Below are 13552 nucleotides of genomic sequence, written 5' to 3'. Positions count from 1 at the left end.
TAAGCGGCGGTATGAGGGCTCATATTTTGCGCCCTGATCTGTACTTTTTATTGATACCATATTTGCTGATATAAAACTTTTAATACATTTTTATAATTTTTTTGTAATAAAATGTTATAAAAAAGCAGCTATTTTGGATTTTTTATTTTTACGTTCACGCCGTTCAACGTACGGTATCATTAACATTTTATTTTGATAGTTCAGATATTTACGCACGAGGCGATACCAAACATATTTAAAATATTTTTTTAACACTTTTTGGGTGTGAAATAGGGAAAATGGGGTAATTTACGTTTTTATTGGGGGAGGGGGTTTTTCTAATTTTTTTAAAACTTTTTTTTACTTTTATTTTTACACTTTAATAGTCCCCATAGGGGACTATTTAAAGCAATCACTCGATTGCTAATCCTGTTCAGTGCTATGTATAGGACATAGCACTGATCAGGGTTATCGGTCATCTTCTGCTCTGGTCTGCGGGAAGGCAGATCAGAAGACTCACGGAAGACAGCGGAGGCAGGTGAGGGGACCTCCGTCTGCTGTGCTGGATGATCGGATCCCGTGGCAGCGCTGCGGGCGATCCGATCATCCAATTAAGTGACCGCATCTGAGGGCATCTGAGGGGTTAATGGCGGACATCCGTGGGATCGCAGATGTCTGCCATTACCGGCGGGTCCCTGGCTGCGATCAACAGCCGGGATCTGCTGCGCATGATCCGTGCATCGCTCCGATGCCCGCGGTTATGCTTAGGACGTAAATGTACGTCCTGGTGCGTTAACTACCGCATCACCAGGACGTACATTTACGTCCTTCGTTGTTAAGGGGTTAAAGAAGGGAGGGTTCAATATTTGCAAATATGCCCATATATTTTCGCATAAAAAAGTGAATATGCGAATTTCGCGAATATATGACGAATATTCGTCCATATATTCACGAAATATCGCAAATTTGAATATGGCCTATGCCGCTCATCACTAGTATTGACCTGGAAATCTTGGTAATGGACAGCAAAACGGTGTCATGAAGAGCTCACAACAACATCAATAGACCAGGCCTGATACGCTGTCAGTGCCTCTTTGCAAAGTGTATACAAAATGTATCTTATTGTACGCATTTGTCTTACCTAGAAAAGGTGTTGTTCGGCACTGAATGGTCAGAGATGGATCTGTAGAGTTCACCAAATAATATTCTCCTTTACCTTTGTAAGTGTAATTCAAGCCATCAAATGTTATAATGTGCGGTTCACCAAAAGCTGAAGCTATAGAAGAATATAGAAAATAGCTGCTAATTCAACATCAATTACACATTATGCTATTTATTTATTAATACAAATAACTTCTCTTACCAACTTTTGGCGGCTGGTACGTTTGACAGTCACTGGACGGTCTTAGTTCTAGGTAGTAATGGCAATTGTCTGACCACAGACAACAGTAATAGAAAGTGATCACATCATACAGCCAGTGGGAAAATCCAGGAATTCTAGGGGGTTTCTTGTAAGGAGAGGACCCCCAATCATGGCCTCGGTCAGGAGTGCTGCCCCCTAAAGAATCAGTGGTTAGGACCTGAACTCCTGATGCATCATAGCAACATTGCTGTCCCGCAGCAAACTGAGGGCTATAGTAAATGGGGGGAAAGAAGTGTCAGTATTGTGCATCATGCATATAGTAATGATAAAGTTGGCATCTATTAAAGGGGTATTCCAGGAAAAAAACTTTTTTTTATATATATCTATATATATGTGGGAAGCCTATCAGGCTGAATTTGTGGGAGGGGCTTTGGCTATTTAACATCCATCGGCCCCTCCCTCTGGGCGTATGCTGGGTTGGCGAAATTGCGGGGGTTCTTTCGTTGCGTACGCTGGGTCAGGTGTGTGGTGGTGCAGGTAAGTGCCGGGTGACCGGCAGGTTTCTTTTACTGGGGCCCTGGTCTGTTGCTATTTGCTCCCCTCGTTTGGCGGGCAGGCTCCGGCACCCAGCGTGTTATGTAGGCGGTGGTTCGTCGGTGCAGCGCGTGCCCGGGCTGGCCGCAGTGAACACGGCCTCTGGATCCAGCGGCAGCTGGTGGCATGGCAGGCGCGGGGAGACGCGACCCACGTGGGTCTCCCTGTGCCGGCGTCTAACGTGTAATACGGGGCTCTGAACGGGCGGGGTCACAGCATGCCAGTGAGCCGGCGGTATAGCTCCACGGATGGCCAGCAGGTGGCGCTGGAAAAATAAAAATAAAATGTGTGTGAGGAAATGTGTTAGGCTTACAGTGTGTATTGGTACCATGCAGTATAAGGGGCTGGCTCATGGTACACCGGTGTCAGGCCACAGTTCCTGACACATGCACTGTCGCAGACAAGGGGCAGCTTGTAAAGTTATTAATACGATAATCCATATTACTGTGGCTTCGGTTTAGGGGGGGGGGTGGTCATGCATATCGGGGTACCGGGTCAGAGGCTTGGGGTAGTCAAGTAATTAGTGGGGTTGGGGTAGTTTCAGGCATAGGGGGGGGGGGCTAGGGGGTGCCAGCATGTATGGGTCAGGGGTGGTAGGTGGCGCGTAAACCATATGGTTAGTACACTGTTAGTTTCTCTTGCAGATTAGGTGGTCTGTATCCAGTTAGGTGGTCATTACGTTCCTGGTCATTGCAAACTTGGCTACGGTCAGTACCAACCGTACGGCGGTTGTTCATGTTATTTATTCACGTTTCACGGTGGTCATCACTTTCGCTAGCAGACGCTAGTTCACGTCATTTCAGTCAAATGCTTAATACTCCTGTTACATTAGTTAATGTTACGCACTGCTGCTGTTACACATAGGCCCTGAATCACTGTATATCTGACTCGACATGTCAGATAGGGTTCAAGGCGTCATTGCTACTGTCACGCATACAGAGCATTTCGTTTACACGGGTAGTGGTCACTGCGATCTTGACTCTTCTTCAAGGGTGACCACTTGCCTGCGGTGGTTGCTGACACGTCTTCAGAGCCATCGCTAGTTAGTTAGAAATGGTGCACACTGTAATCTTGACTCGCAGTCAGGAGGTGTTCACGGTTTAATTATTCATGACTATACGCGTCATGCACACGTTCTCGGTCAGACACACGGTCAGGCCTCGTTTCAAACTATTCAGGTGGTACTCTGGGTCGCACTGGCACTACGGTCAGCACTCTTGGGTTCGGCCACATTGCACGGGCAGTCTGCAGCTGTAAGCTAACATTAAGTATGTATTCGGTTGTTTGCAGGGTTACAGTCGATTTGCTGTTCGTTTCAGACGTCTTACTGTTGTGTTACAGTGGTGGTAAGGTCAGTCAGTACTCAGCAAGGGGGGTACACGTTTCTCATATCTGGTGACTCACGATTACCGTTTTGTTTCCCCGGCACCCGTTACGGCCCGGACAGGTCATGTCTCACGTGTCAGACATAGAGGACCCGATGTCCATCCCTGATACACCAGCTAGAAGCTCCGTGCGAGGGACGCCCTCCTCTGCAGCTTACAGGGCTTGGACGATCCCCAAATTGATGGAGGAGTTGCGCAAGAGAGCAATTGCATTTCCAGCAACCGCCCGAAAAGCAGAGTTGTACAAACTCCTCATGGCGGATCAGGGGGCTGGCGACAGTCAGGAGGGGACCTCGGGCCAGTCCACCCTCTCTGAACTGCATGCAATGATGACTTCCATGTTGGGCAGGCTGGATTCTCTGGAGAGAAGGGGCATTCAGGGGCCTCCAGCTCCAGCAGCATTACAGGCGCCAACGCCTACACAGATGTCTGCCCCTGTTCCGGTAGGCAACCCAGGTAGGCGCTCTGTGCCACCAAGGGTGTCACCAGTCCATTTTGTCCCAGCGGCCCTGAGAAAGGACATACTGGAAGGGAAGGACATCAATTTGGCGGCCCTGTTGCTATCTGCCTTCGACGTTGAGGACACTAGAACGGTAGCGTGTGCTGACTTATCTGTTGTCCTTAAGAGTAAGGACACCAGGCTGAAACGGAAGCTAAATATCCACGAGTTTGTGATTGCCTTCAGCAAATACAGGGAGGTGATATGCTCAGCCAGGCCGGAGCGCAGAGAGGAGCTCGACCTGTATTTGCTGAGGGTTACTGAATACGCATACAAATACGGTGGTACCCATTTCTACGATTATCATAGAAGTTTCTCAGCCATGGCAGCGGCGGCCTTCAGCCAAGATGGGTACCTCACGAACTGGAGCATCGAAGATTCACAGATGTTCTGCAGCCACTTCGCAAATCTCAAATTCCCCGCATGTGCCTCCTGTCAATCAATCACGCATACTACGGCGTGGTGTGTAGGGCTGGCTCAACAGGGCGAGCAGGGCGCCACCAGACCGTCCACTTCCACGGACAGTTTCAGCAGGTCCGTACCTTCCGTGGATAAGTTGGGCCGTCCAGTACACTATCTCGGAGGCTCACAAATTTGTAACAACTATAACATGTCTTCGTGCAACTTCAGCAATTGCAGGTTATTACACGTCTGCTTCTACTGCTTCAGGGCACATCCGGGCTCTGCATGTAGGCAGAAAGGGCCAGCATGACTAGGCGGGGTACGTACCCCAGTCCTGGCCGCTCTGCTCGCGGATCACCCGGACCCAGATTGGGTCCAATGGTTGATCAATAGTTTTGATAGAGGCTTCCACGCCGGCATGGTCACACTGCCGCAGGCCACATTTGAATGCGACAATCTGCTGTCTGCCGTAAACGATCCCGCTGTTGTCACTGAATTAATAAATGCTGAGCTAATGAAAGGTTATATGATTGGCCCCTTGTTAGTTTCTCCATTCAGGTCTTGGAGGGTCAGTCCGGTAGGGATGGTAACAGGCAAGTTCAATGGGAAAAAGAGACTGATATTTGACTTGTCGGCTCCTCATGGGTCACTTGTCCCCAGTATCAACTCTCTCATTCCATCCGAGGAGTTTAGCATGCATTATTCTTCCATAGACCAGGCTATTCAGGTCATCTTGGCGCTCGGCCCAGGGACTTGGATGGCGAAGGCGGATATCACTGACGCCTTCAAGTTGCTGCCATTGCACAGGGACCAGTGGCAATGGTTTGGGCTCAAATGGCAGGGGGCATATTATTTTGCTTCCAAGTTGACTTTCGGATGCAAGAGCAGCCCGTGGCTGTTTGACCAACTGGCCCAGGCATTGCACTGGCTGCTGGTTAATGTCTCTGGATGCAGCCAGGTCATCCATTATCTGGATGACTTTCTTCTGCTCAGTCGCCCGAGGGAAGAGCCGGACCAGTTGGTCAGATTGCTGAAACTGTTCACTGATATTGGGGTGCCAGTGTCTCCCAAGAAAACGGTCGGTCCAACTAAGTGTCTCACCTTTCTGGGAGTAATCCTAGATTCAGTCGCAATGCAAGTCAGCTTGCCCACTGACAAACTCAACCGTATCAGAGACACTATCCACAAGTACACGGTCTCCCAGGTCACGACCAAGGGCGAGTTGCAGAGCTTGCTGGGAATGCTGGCATTTGCTATGCGAGCAATCCCGCAGGGCAGAGCGTTCGTATCCAGAATATTGTCTTTGCTGCATGGTGTCCCTCATCAACACAGTAGGGTTTGGTTAGATTGCCAAGCCCTGGCTGACCTGAACATGTGGGATAGGTTCATGGCACAATGGAATGGGACGGCTATGTTTGTCCCGCCAGCGTCCGAGTTGTCCCCCAAGATCTGCACCGATGCGTCATCTTCCATCGGTTATGGTGCAGTGTGGGGCGGCAGGTGGATGGCGGGCCAATGGTCCAAGCAGGTATTGGCTCTGGCAGGCTTCAGCAGCACTTCGGCACTTTTGAGGTTTTCCCCATTGTAGCAGCTGCAGTGACATGGGGCGACAAGTGGTCAGGGCAGACGGTGGAGTTTCAGTGTGACAATCAGGCGACAGTTGCCATAGTCAACAAGGGCAGTTCCGGGCATGCTACTGTCATGTCATTCATGCGCAGACTAGTCTGGGTGTCCTTACAACACAACTTCAATTTTGTAGCCAGACACATACCGGGGGTAGACAACACGGCCGCAGATGCTCTGTCCAGGGCTAATTTCCATCTCTTTTCACAGGTGGCTCCGCAAGCAGACGCAGTAGGAACACAACCCCCTTGCCTGGCACAATTAATCTTGGACTGAATTATTACACACAGGTGGCCCGGGAGTTAATGTCGGACGCCTTAGCCCCCAATACCAGAAAGGCCTATCATGCAGCACACGACACCTTCAGGTCATATCTGTCGCAACATAGCATCCCCTTTTCTTACGACACCACTATCATTCTATCTTTCATCGGTTTCTGCCACTCTTCTCTGCACCTGTCTCATAGCACTATCAAATCTTACCTTTCGGGCATTCAGCATTTCATTTCTTTATCCCACCCAGACAGGCTATCTATCCTATCATCTCAGGCTGTCAAGGCTGCGCTCAGAGGGGTGGTGGCTCGTAGCGCCACAGCGCCACCTCTCAGGAAACCGATCAGCGGCGAGCTGTTCCGAGCCATGTCTGACGCATTAGCCAATAACCCGTTTGGCTTCGAGCGCAGTCTGATAATCAAATCTGCCATTTATCTAGCCTTCTATGGCTTCCTCCGGCCGGGTGAATTTTCATGTGTCAGGCGGGGAGCGACACATCCACAGAAGGCTCATTTAAGGTGGCAGGGTTCTTGGTTCGAAGTTTCACTGTCTGTCACAAAAACTTGTAGGTGGTGGGCGGTGGTTAAGTATTTGCCTTCAGGCAACAACTGGTGCCCGGTGGCGGTGTTGGCACAACTGGTTGAGTTCCTCCATGATAAGCCTCCGGAGTCGCCACTGTTGCCTTTCGGTGGGGGTGCTCTTACCACTTCTCTTTTCACATCGCATGTCCGCACGCTGCTTGGCAATTTAGGACACAACCCCAGAGAGTTCTCAGGTCACTCATTCCGCATAGGAGCAGCATCGGCGGCCTCCAGGCACAAGGTGCCTGTACATGTCATCCAGAAGTTGGGGAGGTGGCGTTCTGATGCATATACCACTTATGTCCCAGATCCCTCAAGGGAAATGGCAGAGGCATTTCAATTTTTGGCATTATAAATAAATGATACTTAATTACCCTAACTGGTGGTGTATTTTTGCCCTCTATAGGCGGACCCTCGACGCGGTTTTCAGGCACACCTCAACCGCTGTTCTATGTTATAAGTAGAGTTTTTTGTGTTAGGTCTTGGTAAATCTAGTTTCTTGCAGGTGGCCTTGGCAGGAGATAACAGGTAAGCCCATGCACGGTTCAAAGTCCTGACCACAAGTGGGAAGCCTATCAGGCTGAATTTGTGGGAGGGGCTTTGGCTATTTAACATCCATCAGCCCCTCCCTCTGGGCGTATGCTGGGTTGGCGAAACCCACCCTCCTCACCCTTTTCTTCATCACCATACATAAGGGAATGCCCTCTATAGGCGGACCCTCGACACGGTTTTCAGGCACACCTCAACCGCTGTTCTATGTTATAAGTAGAGTTTTGTGTTAGGTCTTGGTAAATCTAGTTTCTTGCAGGTGGCCTTGGCAGGAGATAACAGGTAAGCCCATGCACGGTTCAAAGTCCTGACCACAAATATATATATATCAACTGACTCCAGAAAGTTAAAAAGATTTGTAAATTACTTCTATTAAAAAATCTTAATCCTTTCAGTACTTATGAGCTTCTGAAGTTAAGGTTGTACTTTTCTGTCTAAGGCTGGGTTCACACCACGTTTTGTTAAATACGGTTCCCGTATACGGCTGGGAGGAGGGAGGGCGGGGCTTAATCGCGGCACCCACACCCGCCGTATTCGGGAACCGTATTTAATGTATGTCTATGAGCCGACCGGAGTGAACCGCAGCCTCCGGTCGGCTGCTTTTTCGGTCATATGCGGTTTCCCGACCGCAGGCAAAAACGTGGTCGACCACGTTTTTGCCTGCGGTCAGGAAACCGCATACAGCCGAAAATGAAGCTGACCGGAGGCTGTGGTTCACTCCGGTTGGCTCATAGACATACATTAAATACGGTTCCCTAATACGGCTGAGTGTGGGCGCCGCGATTAAGCCCCGCCCCCCTCCTCCCAGCCGTATACGGGAACCGTATGAACCCAGCCTAAGTGCTCTCTGATGACACATGTCTAGGGAAACACCAAGTTTAGAAGAGGTTTGCTATGGGGATTTGCTTCTAAACTGGGCGTTTCCCAATACACGTGTCATCAGAGAGGACTTAGACAGAAAAGAACAACCTTAACTTCAGAAGCTCATAAGTACTAAAAGGATTAAGATTTTTTTATATAAGTAATTTACAAATCCGTTTAACTTTCTGGAGCCAGTTGATATATATATATATATATATATATATATATATATATAAAAAGTTTTTTTTTCCTGGATAACCCCTTTTAATATAGATTTGTTAAAACTAGTACCTTGCTTGTATGCTCCTCACACAGTGCACAGCTCCAGGGTGGTACGTACACACACTGCCCTTTTCAATGTTACAGCCATAATCTGTCTGGAAAAAACACAAGGCACAAATATTTTGTCTCAGTTATAACTTCATAACTTTTTCTCTTCTTCTCTGTAGGAGTAGAGCTGGTAATTCCTTTAAAATGAAATGGAAGGAGATAGTCTTAACTATTGAAAAACTGGCCTCTATTAAGCAATACCTTAACGTACACAGAGTAAATACAATGAAATTAAAAAATTCATAGTGCACCAATAAAGAGAGCACTGTGGTCAGACACAAAAGAACTATAAAACTTTCTCTGTAGTATACAGCAGCTGGTAAGTACTGGAAAGATTAATATTTTTAAATAGAAGTAATTTACAAATCTGTAAAGTTTTTTGGCACCAGTTGATTTAAAAAAAATGTGTTTTCCCACCAGAGTACCTCTTTAAGCCTCTTGGACATGGAGTTCACTAGAGCTGCAAAGGTTGCCACTGGAGTCCTCTTCCACTCCTCCATGACTACATCACAGAGCTGGTGGATGTTAGAGACATTGGGCACCCCCACTGTTCATTTGAGGATGCCCCACATATGATGAATAGGGTTTAGGTTTGGAGACATGCTTGGCCAGTCAATTTCCTTTACCCTCAGCTTCTTTAGCAAGGCAGCTTGGTTTACAGGGTATTGGCAATCTTCTAATAACCTAGGCCATCTTTGTGTAAAGCATCAATTCTATTTTTTTTTAGAGATCCTCAGAGAGTTTTTTTTCCATGAGGTGCCATGTTGATCTTCCAGTGACCAGTATTGGAGAGTGTGAGAGTGATAACACCCAATTTGAGACACCTGCTCCCCATTCACGTCTGAGACCTTGACACTAACGAGTCACATGACACCGAAAAGAAAGAAAAAAAAAAAGGCAAACTGGGACCAATTTCCACATTTCCACTTAGGCTTGTACTCACTTTTGTGTCCAGGGTTTAGACATTAAAGGGGTATTCCAGGGAAAAAACAGATTTGTAAATTACTTCTATTAAAATTTTTTTAATTCTTTCAATAGTTATCAGCTGCTGAAGTTGAGTTGTTCTTTTCTGTCTGGCAACAGTGCTCTCTGCTGACATCTTTGCTTGTCTCGGGAACTGCACAGAGTAGAAGATGTTTGCTATGGGGATTTGCTTCTAAACTGGGCAGTTCCCGAGACAGGTGTCATCAGAGAGCACTTAGACAGAAAAGAACAACTCAACTTCAGCAGCTCATAAGTACTGAAAGGATTAAGATTTTTTTAAATAGAAGTAATTTACAAATCTGTTTAACTTTCTGGAGCCAGTTGATATATAAAAATGTTTTTTCCATGATAACCCCTTTAATGGGTGTGTGTTGAGTTATTTTGAGAAGACACAACATTAAACACTGTTATACAGGCTGTGCACTCACTACTTTGCATTGTAGCAGAGTACAGTGTTCTTTAGTGTTGTGACATGAAAAGATAGGATAAAATTTTTATAAAAATGTGAGTGGCGTACTTACTTATGCGCGATATTGTAAATACTAATGTAAGAAAGACCTTTACAAATTGGCTATATGTCATACAATAGGTCATCATATGGACAGCAAAAGGGGAACTCTGGTGGAAAATAAGTGGGAAACAAATGTTTTCAAATCAATTGGCTCCAAAAAGTTAAACATATTTGTAAATTACTTCTATTTAAAAATCTTAATCCTTGCAGTACTTATCAGCTGCTGTATACTACAGAGAAAATTGTGTTGTTCTTTCCAGTCTGACAACAGTGCTCTCTGCTGACACCTCTGTCCGTGTCAGAAATTGTCCAGAGTAGAGAAAATCCCCATAGCAAACCTCTTTCGGTTCTGGACAGTTCCTGACACGGACAGAGGTGGCACTGTGGTCAGACTGAAAAGAAAAACACAAAGTCCTCTGTAGTATATAGCAGTACTGGAAGGGTTAAGATGTTGAAATAGAAGTAATTTACAAATCTGTATAACTTTCTGGCACCAGTTGATTTGAAAATATTTAACCCCTTAAGGACTCAGCCCATTTTGGCCTTAAGGACTCAGACAATTTAATTTTTACGTTTTCATTTTTTCCTCCTCGCCTCCTAAAAATCATAACTCTTTTATATTTTCATCCACAGACTAGTATGAGGGCTTGTTTTTTGCGCGACCAGTTGTCCTTTGTAATGACATCACTCATTATATCATAAAATGTATGGCGCAACCAAAAAACACTATTTTTGTGGGGAAATTAAAACAAAAAACGCAATTTTGCTAATTTTGGAAGGTTTTGTTTTCACGCCGTACAATTTCTGGTAAAAATGACGTGTGTTCTTTATTCTGAGGGTCAATACGATTAAAATGATACCCATTATTATATACTTTTATATTATTGTTGCGCTTAAAAAAAATCACAAACTTTTTAACCAAATTAGTACGTTTATAATCCCTTTATTTTGATGACCTATAACTTTTTTATTTTTCCGTATAAGCGGCGGTATGGGGGCTCATTTTTTGCGCCATGATCTGTACTTTTTTTTGATACCACATTTGTATATAAAAAACTTTTAATACATTTTTTATAATTTTTTTTTTAATAAAATGTATTAAAAAAGTAGGAATTTTGGACTTTTTAAATTTTTTTTCGTTCACGCCGTTCACCGTACGGGATCATTAACATTTTATTTTAATAGTTCGGACATTTACGCACGCGGGGATACCAAATATGTCTATAAAAAATGTTTTTTACGCTTTTTGGGGGTAAAATAGGAAAAAACGGACGTTTTACTTTTTTATTGGGGGAGGGGATTTTTCACTTTTTTTTTACTTTTACTTTTACATTTTTTTACATTTTTTTTTACACTTGAATAGTCCCCATAGGGGACTATTCATAGCAATACCATGATTGCTAATACTGATCTGTTCTATGTATAGGACATAGAACAGATCAGTATTATCGGTCATCTCCTGCTCTGGTCTGCTCGATCACAGACCAGAGCAGGAGACGCCGGGAGCCGCACGGAGGAAGGTGAGGGGACCTCCGTGCGGCGTTATGAATGATCGGATCCCCGCAGCAGCGCTGCGGGCGATCCGATCGTTCATTTTAATCGCGAACTCCCGCAGATGCCGGGATCTGTATTGATCCCGGCACCTGAGGGGTTAATGGCGGACGCCCGCGAGATCGCGGGCGTCGGCCATTGCCGGCGGGTCCCTGGCTGCGATCAGCAGCCGGGATCAGCCGCGCATGACACGGGCATCGCTCCGATGCCCGCGGTTATGCTTAGGACGTAAATGTACGTCCTGGTGCGTTAAGTACCACCTCACCAGGACGTACATTTACGTCCTGCGTCCTTAAGGGGTTAAAGTTAAAGTTCCCCTTTAACTGAGATCACACAAGTAATACATTGTATCGCATGCATCACCCAATACAATATAGTGAATGGCAGTCTGACTACCAGCACAGACACATACATGGTATCTTCCTGTATCTGCTCTGGATTGTTGTAGAGTACAAGGGCAATCTGCTGTCTCATTCAAGAAGTCAGGTAGCGTGTTCTTTTCCAAATCGACCCAAGCCATACACTTATTGGAAGCCCAGCCAGCGGGGTCATCCCTGAAACTGTTTGATAAGTGCCAGGCTAAGGCATGGACAGGACTCCATATTGCATGTATATTCCTGCAGCACAAAGTAAAACATTTTAATCAAGATTACCATATAGACAATTGTAATCCTTAAAGAGAACTTCTTATGTTATATCAAGCGCATATACCATTGTCATAGAGCTTTACAGGATGGTAATATTTTAGTAGAGGTATCACTCTCTCAAATGTCCTAATATAGGGGGAAAAAATTAAATATATATATATATACATATATATATATATATATATATATATATATATATATATATATATATGTGTGTGTGTGTGTGTTTTTGTGTGTGTATGTTTCATGGCTAAAGATATTTCAATTAAACTTGGTATACATACTGATATGTCATCTAACTGAGGCAGAATGTCCGTAAAGAAAATCTGGGACTGCACAGGAATTCACCGACTCATACACGGTTATGCATTCCGTGCGGAGTCCGCAGAAAGAATGAGCAGGTTAATAGAATTAGGAATTTCCATGCCGGAAACATCTGAATTCAATGGGACTCTGCTGCAGCAGAATTTCCATACAGAATTTGGCACAGAAATTCCGAGGTGTGAACATAGGCATAGCGAATATAGGACTTCTGATACATCTGACTATGTTACTCTCAGGTTAAAGACTTCTAACGGGGGGCAGGATATGAGAACGAGATATGAAGTCAGGATTTAAAGGGGTACTCCCGTGGAAAACTTCTTTTTTTTATCAACTGGTGTCAGAAAGTTAACCAGATTTGTAAATTACTTCTATTAAAAAAATCTTAATCCTTCCAGTACTTTTTAGGGGCTGTATACTACATAGGAAATGTTTTTCTTTTTGGATTTCTCTGATGTCATGACCACAGGTCTCTCTGCTGACCTCTGCTGTCCATTTTAGGAACTGTCCAGAGCAGCATATGTTTGCTATGGGGATTTTTCTCCTGCTCTGGACAGTTCCTAAAATAGACAGCAAAGGTCAGCAGAGAGCACCGTGGTCGTGACATAAGAGAAATCCAAAAAGTAAAACATTTCCTTGTAGTATTCGGCCCCTAAAAAGTACTGGAAGGATTAAGATTTTTTAATAGAAGTAATTTACTAATCTGTTTAACTTTCTGACACCAGTTTATATGTATATATATATATATATATATATATATATATATATATATATCTATAAAAAGGTTTTCCACGGAAGTACCCCTTTAAGGCAGGATATGAGGATGGGACATGAAAACAGGATATGAGGACAAGAGTGTCATTGTTTCTTTTCCTCTCCCACTCAGGGGCTATGCTAGTACACTGATAAATCTGCCCTAATAAGTAATATTTTGAGAGCTTAAATTAATTAAGTAGAACAAGATATGAGACATGATAAAGTACAGTTTATTGTGCAAAATCATGACATTGAGAAGTATAAGCCCAATATTAGAATTCATGGACATTTAATTAAAAAACACTGCACAGGCAGACTCATCAAGTCACTCTAACTACTAATTG

At 44.8% G+C, this 13552-nt stretch overlaps 1 protein-coding gene across 1 annotated transcript in view; it reads right to left on the bottom strand.

Moving 5' to 3' along the window:
- Nucleotides 1–13552, bottom strand: part of SUSD2 (sushi domain containing 2) — a 288175-nt gene that overhangs the window by 156311 nt on the left and 118312 nt on the right. Inside the window, exons 6-9 of the mRNA XM_056537221.1 lie at nucleotides 11897–12101; nucleotides 8400–8485; nucleotides 1343–1611; nucleotides 1121–1255 (exon numbers count right to left, since the gene is read on the bottom strand). Of these exons, the coding sequence (XP_056393196.1) occupies nucleotides 1121–1255; nucleotides 1343–1611; nucleotides 8400–8485; nucleotides 11897–12101 (695 nt within the window). The remainder of the gene's footprint in view (nucleotides 1–1120; nucleotides 1256–1342; nucleotides 1612–8399; nucleotides 8486–11896; nucleotides 12102–13552) is intronic.

The sequence above is a fragment of the Hyla sarda genome, chromosome 1 (genome assembly GCF_029499605.1).
Source record: "Hyla sarda isolate aHylSar1 chromosome 1, aHylSar1.hap1, whole genome shotgun sequence".
NCBI classification, from domain to species: domain Eukaryota; kingdom Metazoa; phylum Chordata; class Amphibia; order Anura; family Hylidae; genus Hyla; species Hyla sarda.
The sequence above is the reverse complement of the archived record's forward strand: the minus strand, read 5'-3'. Positions and strand labels throughout refer to the sequence as shown.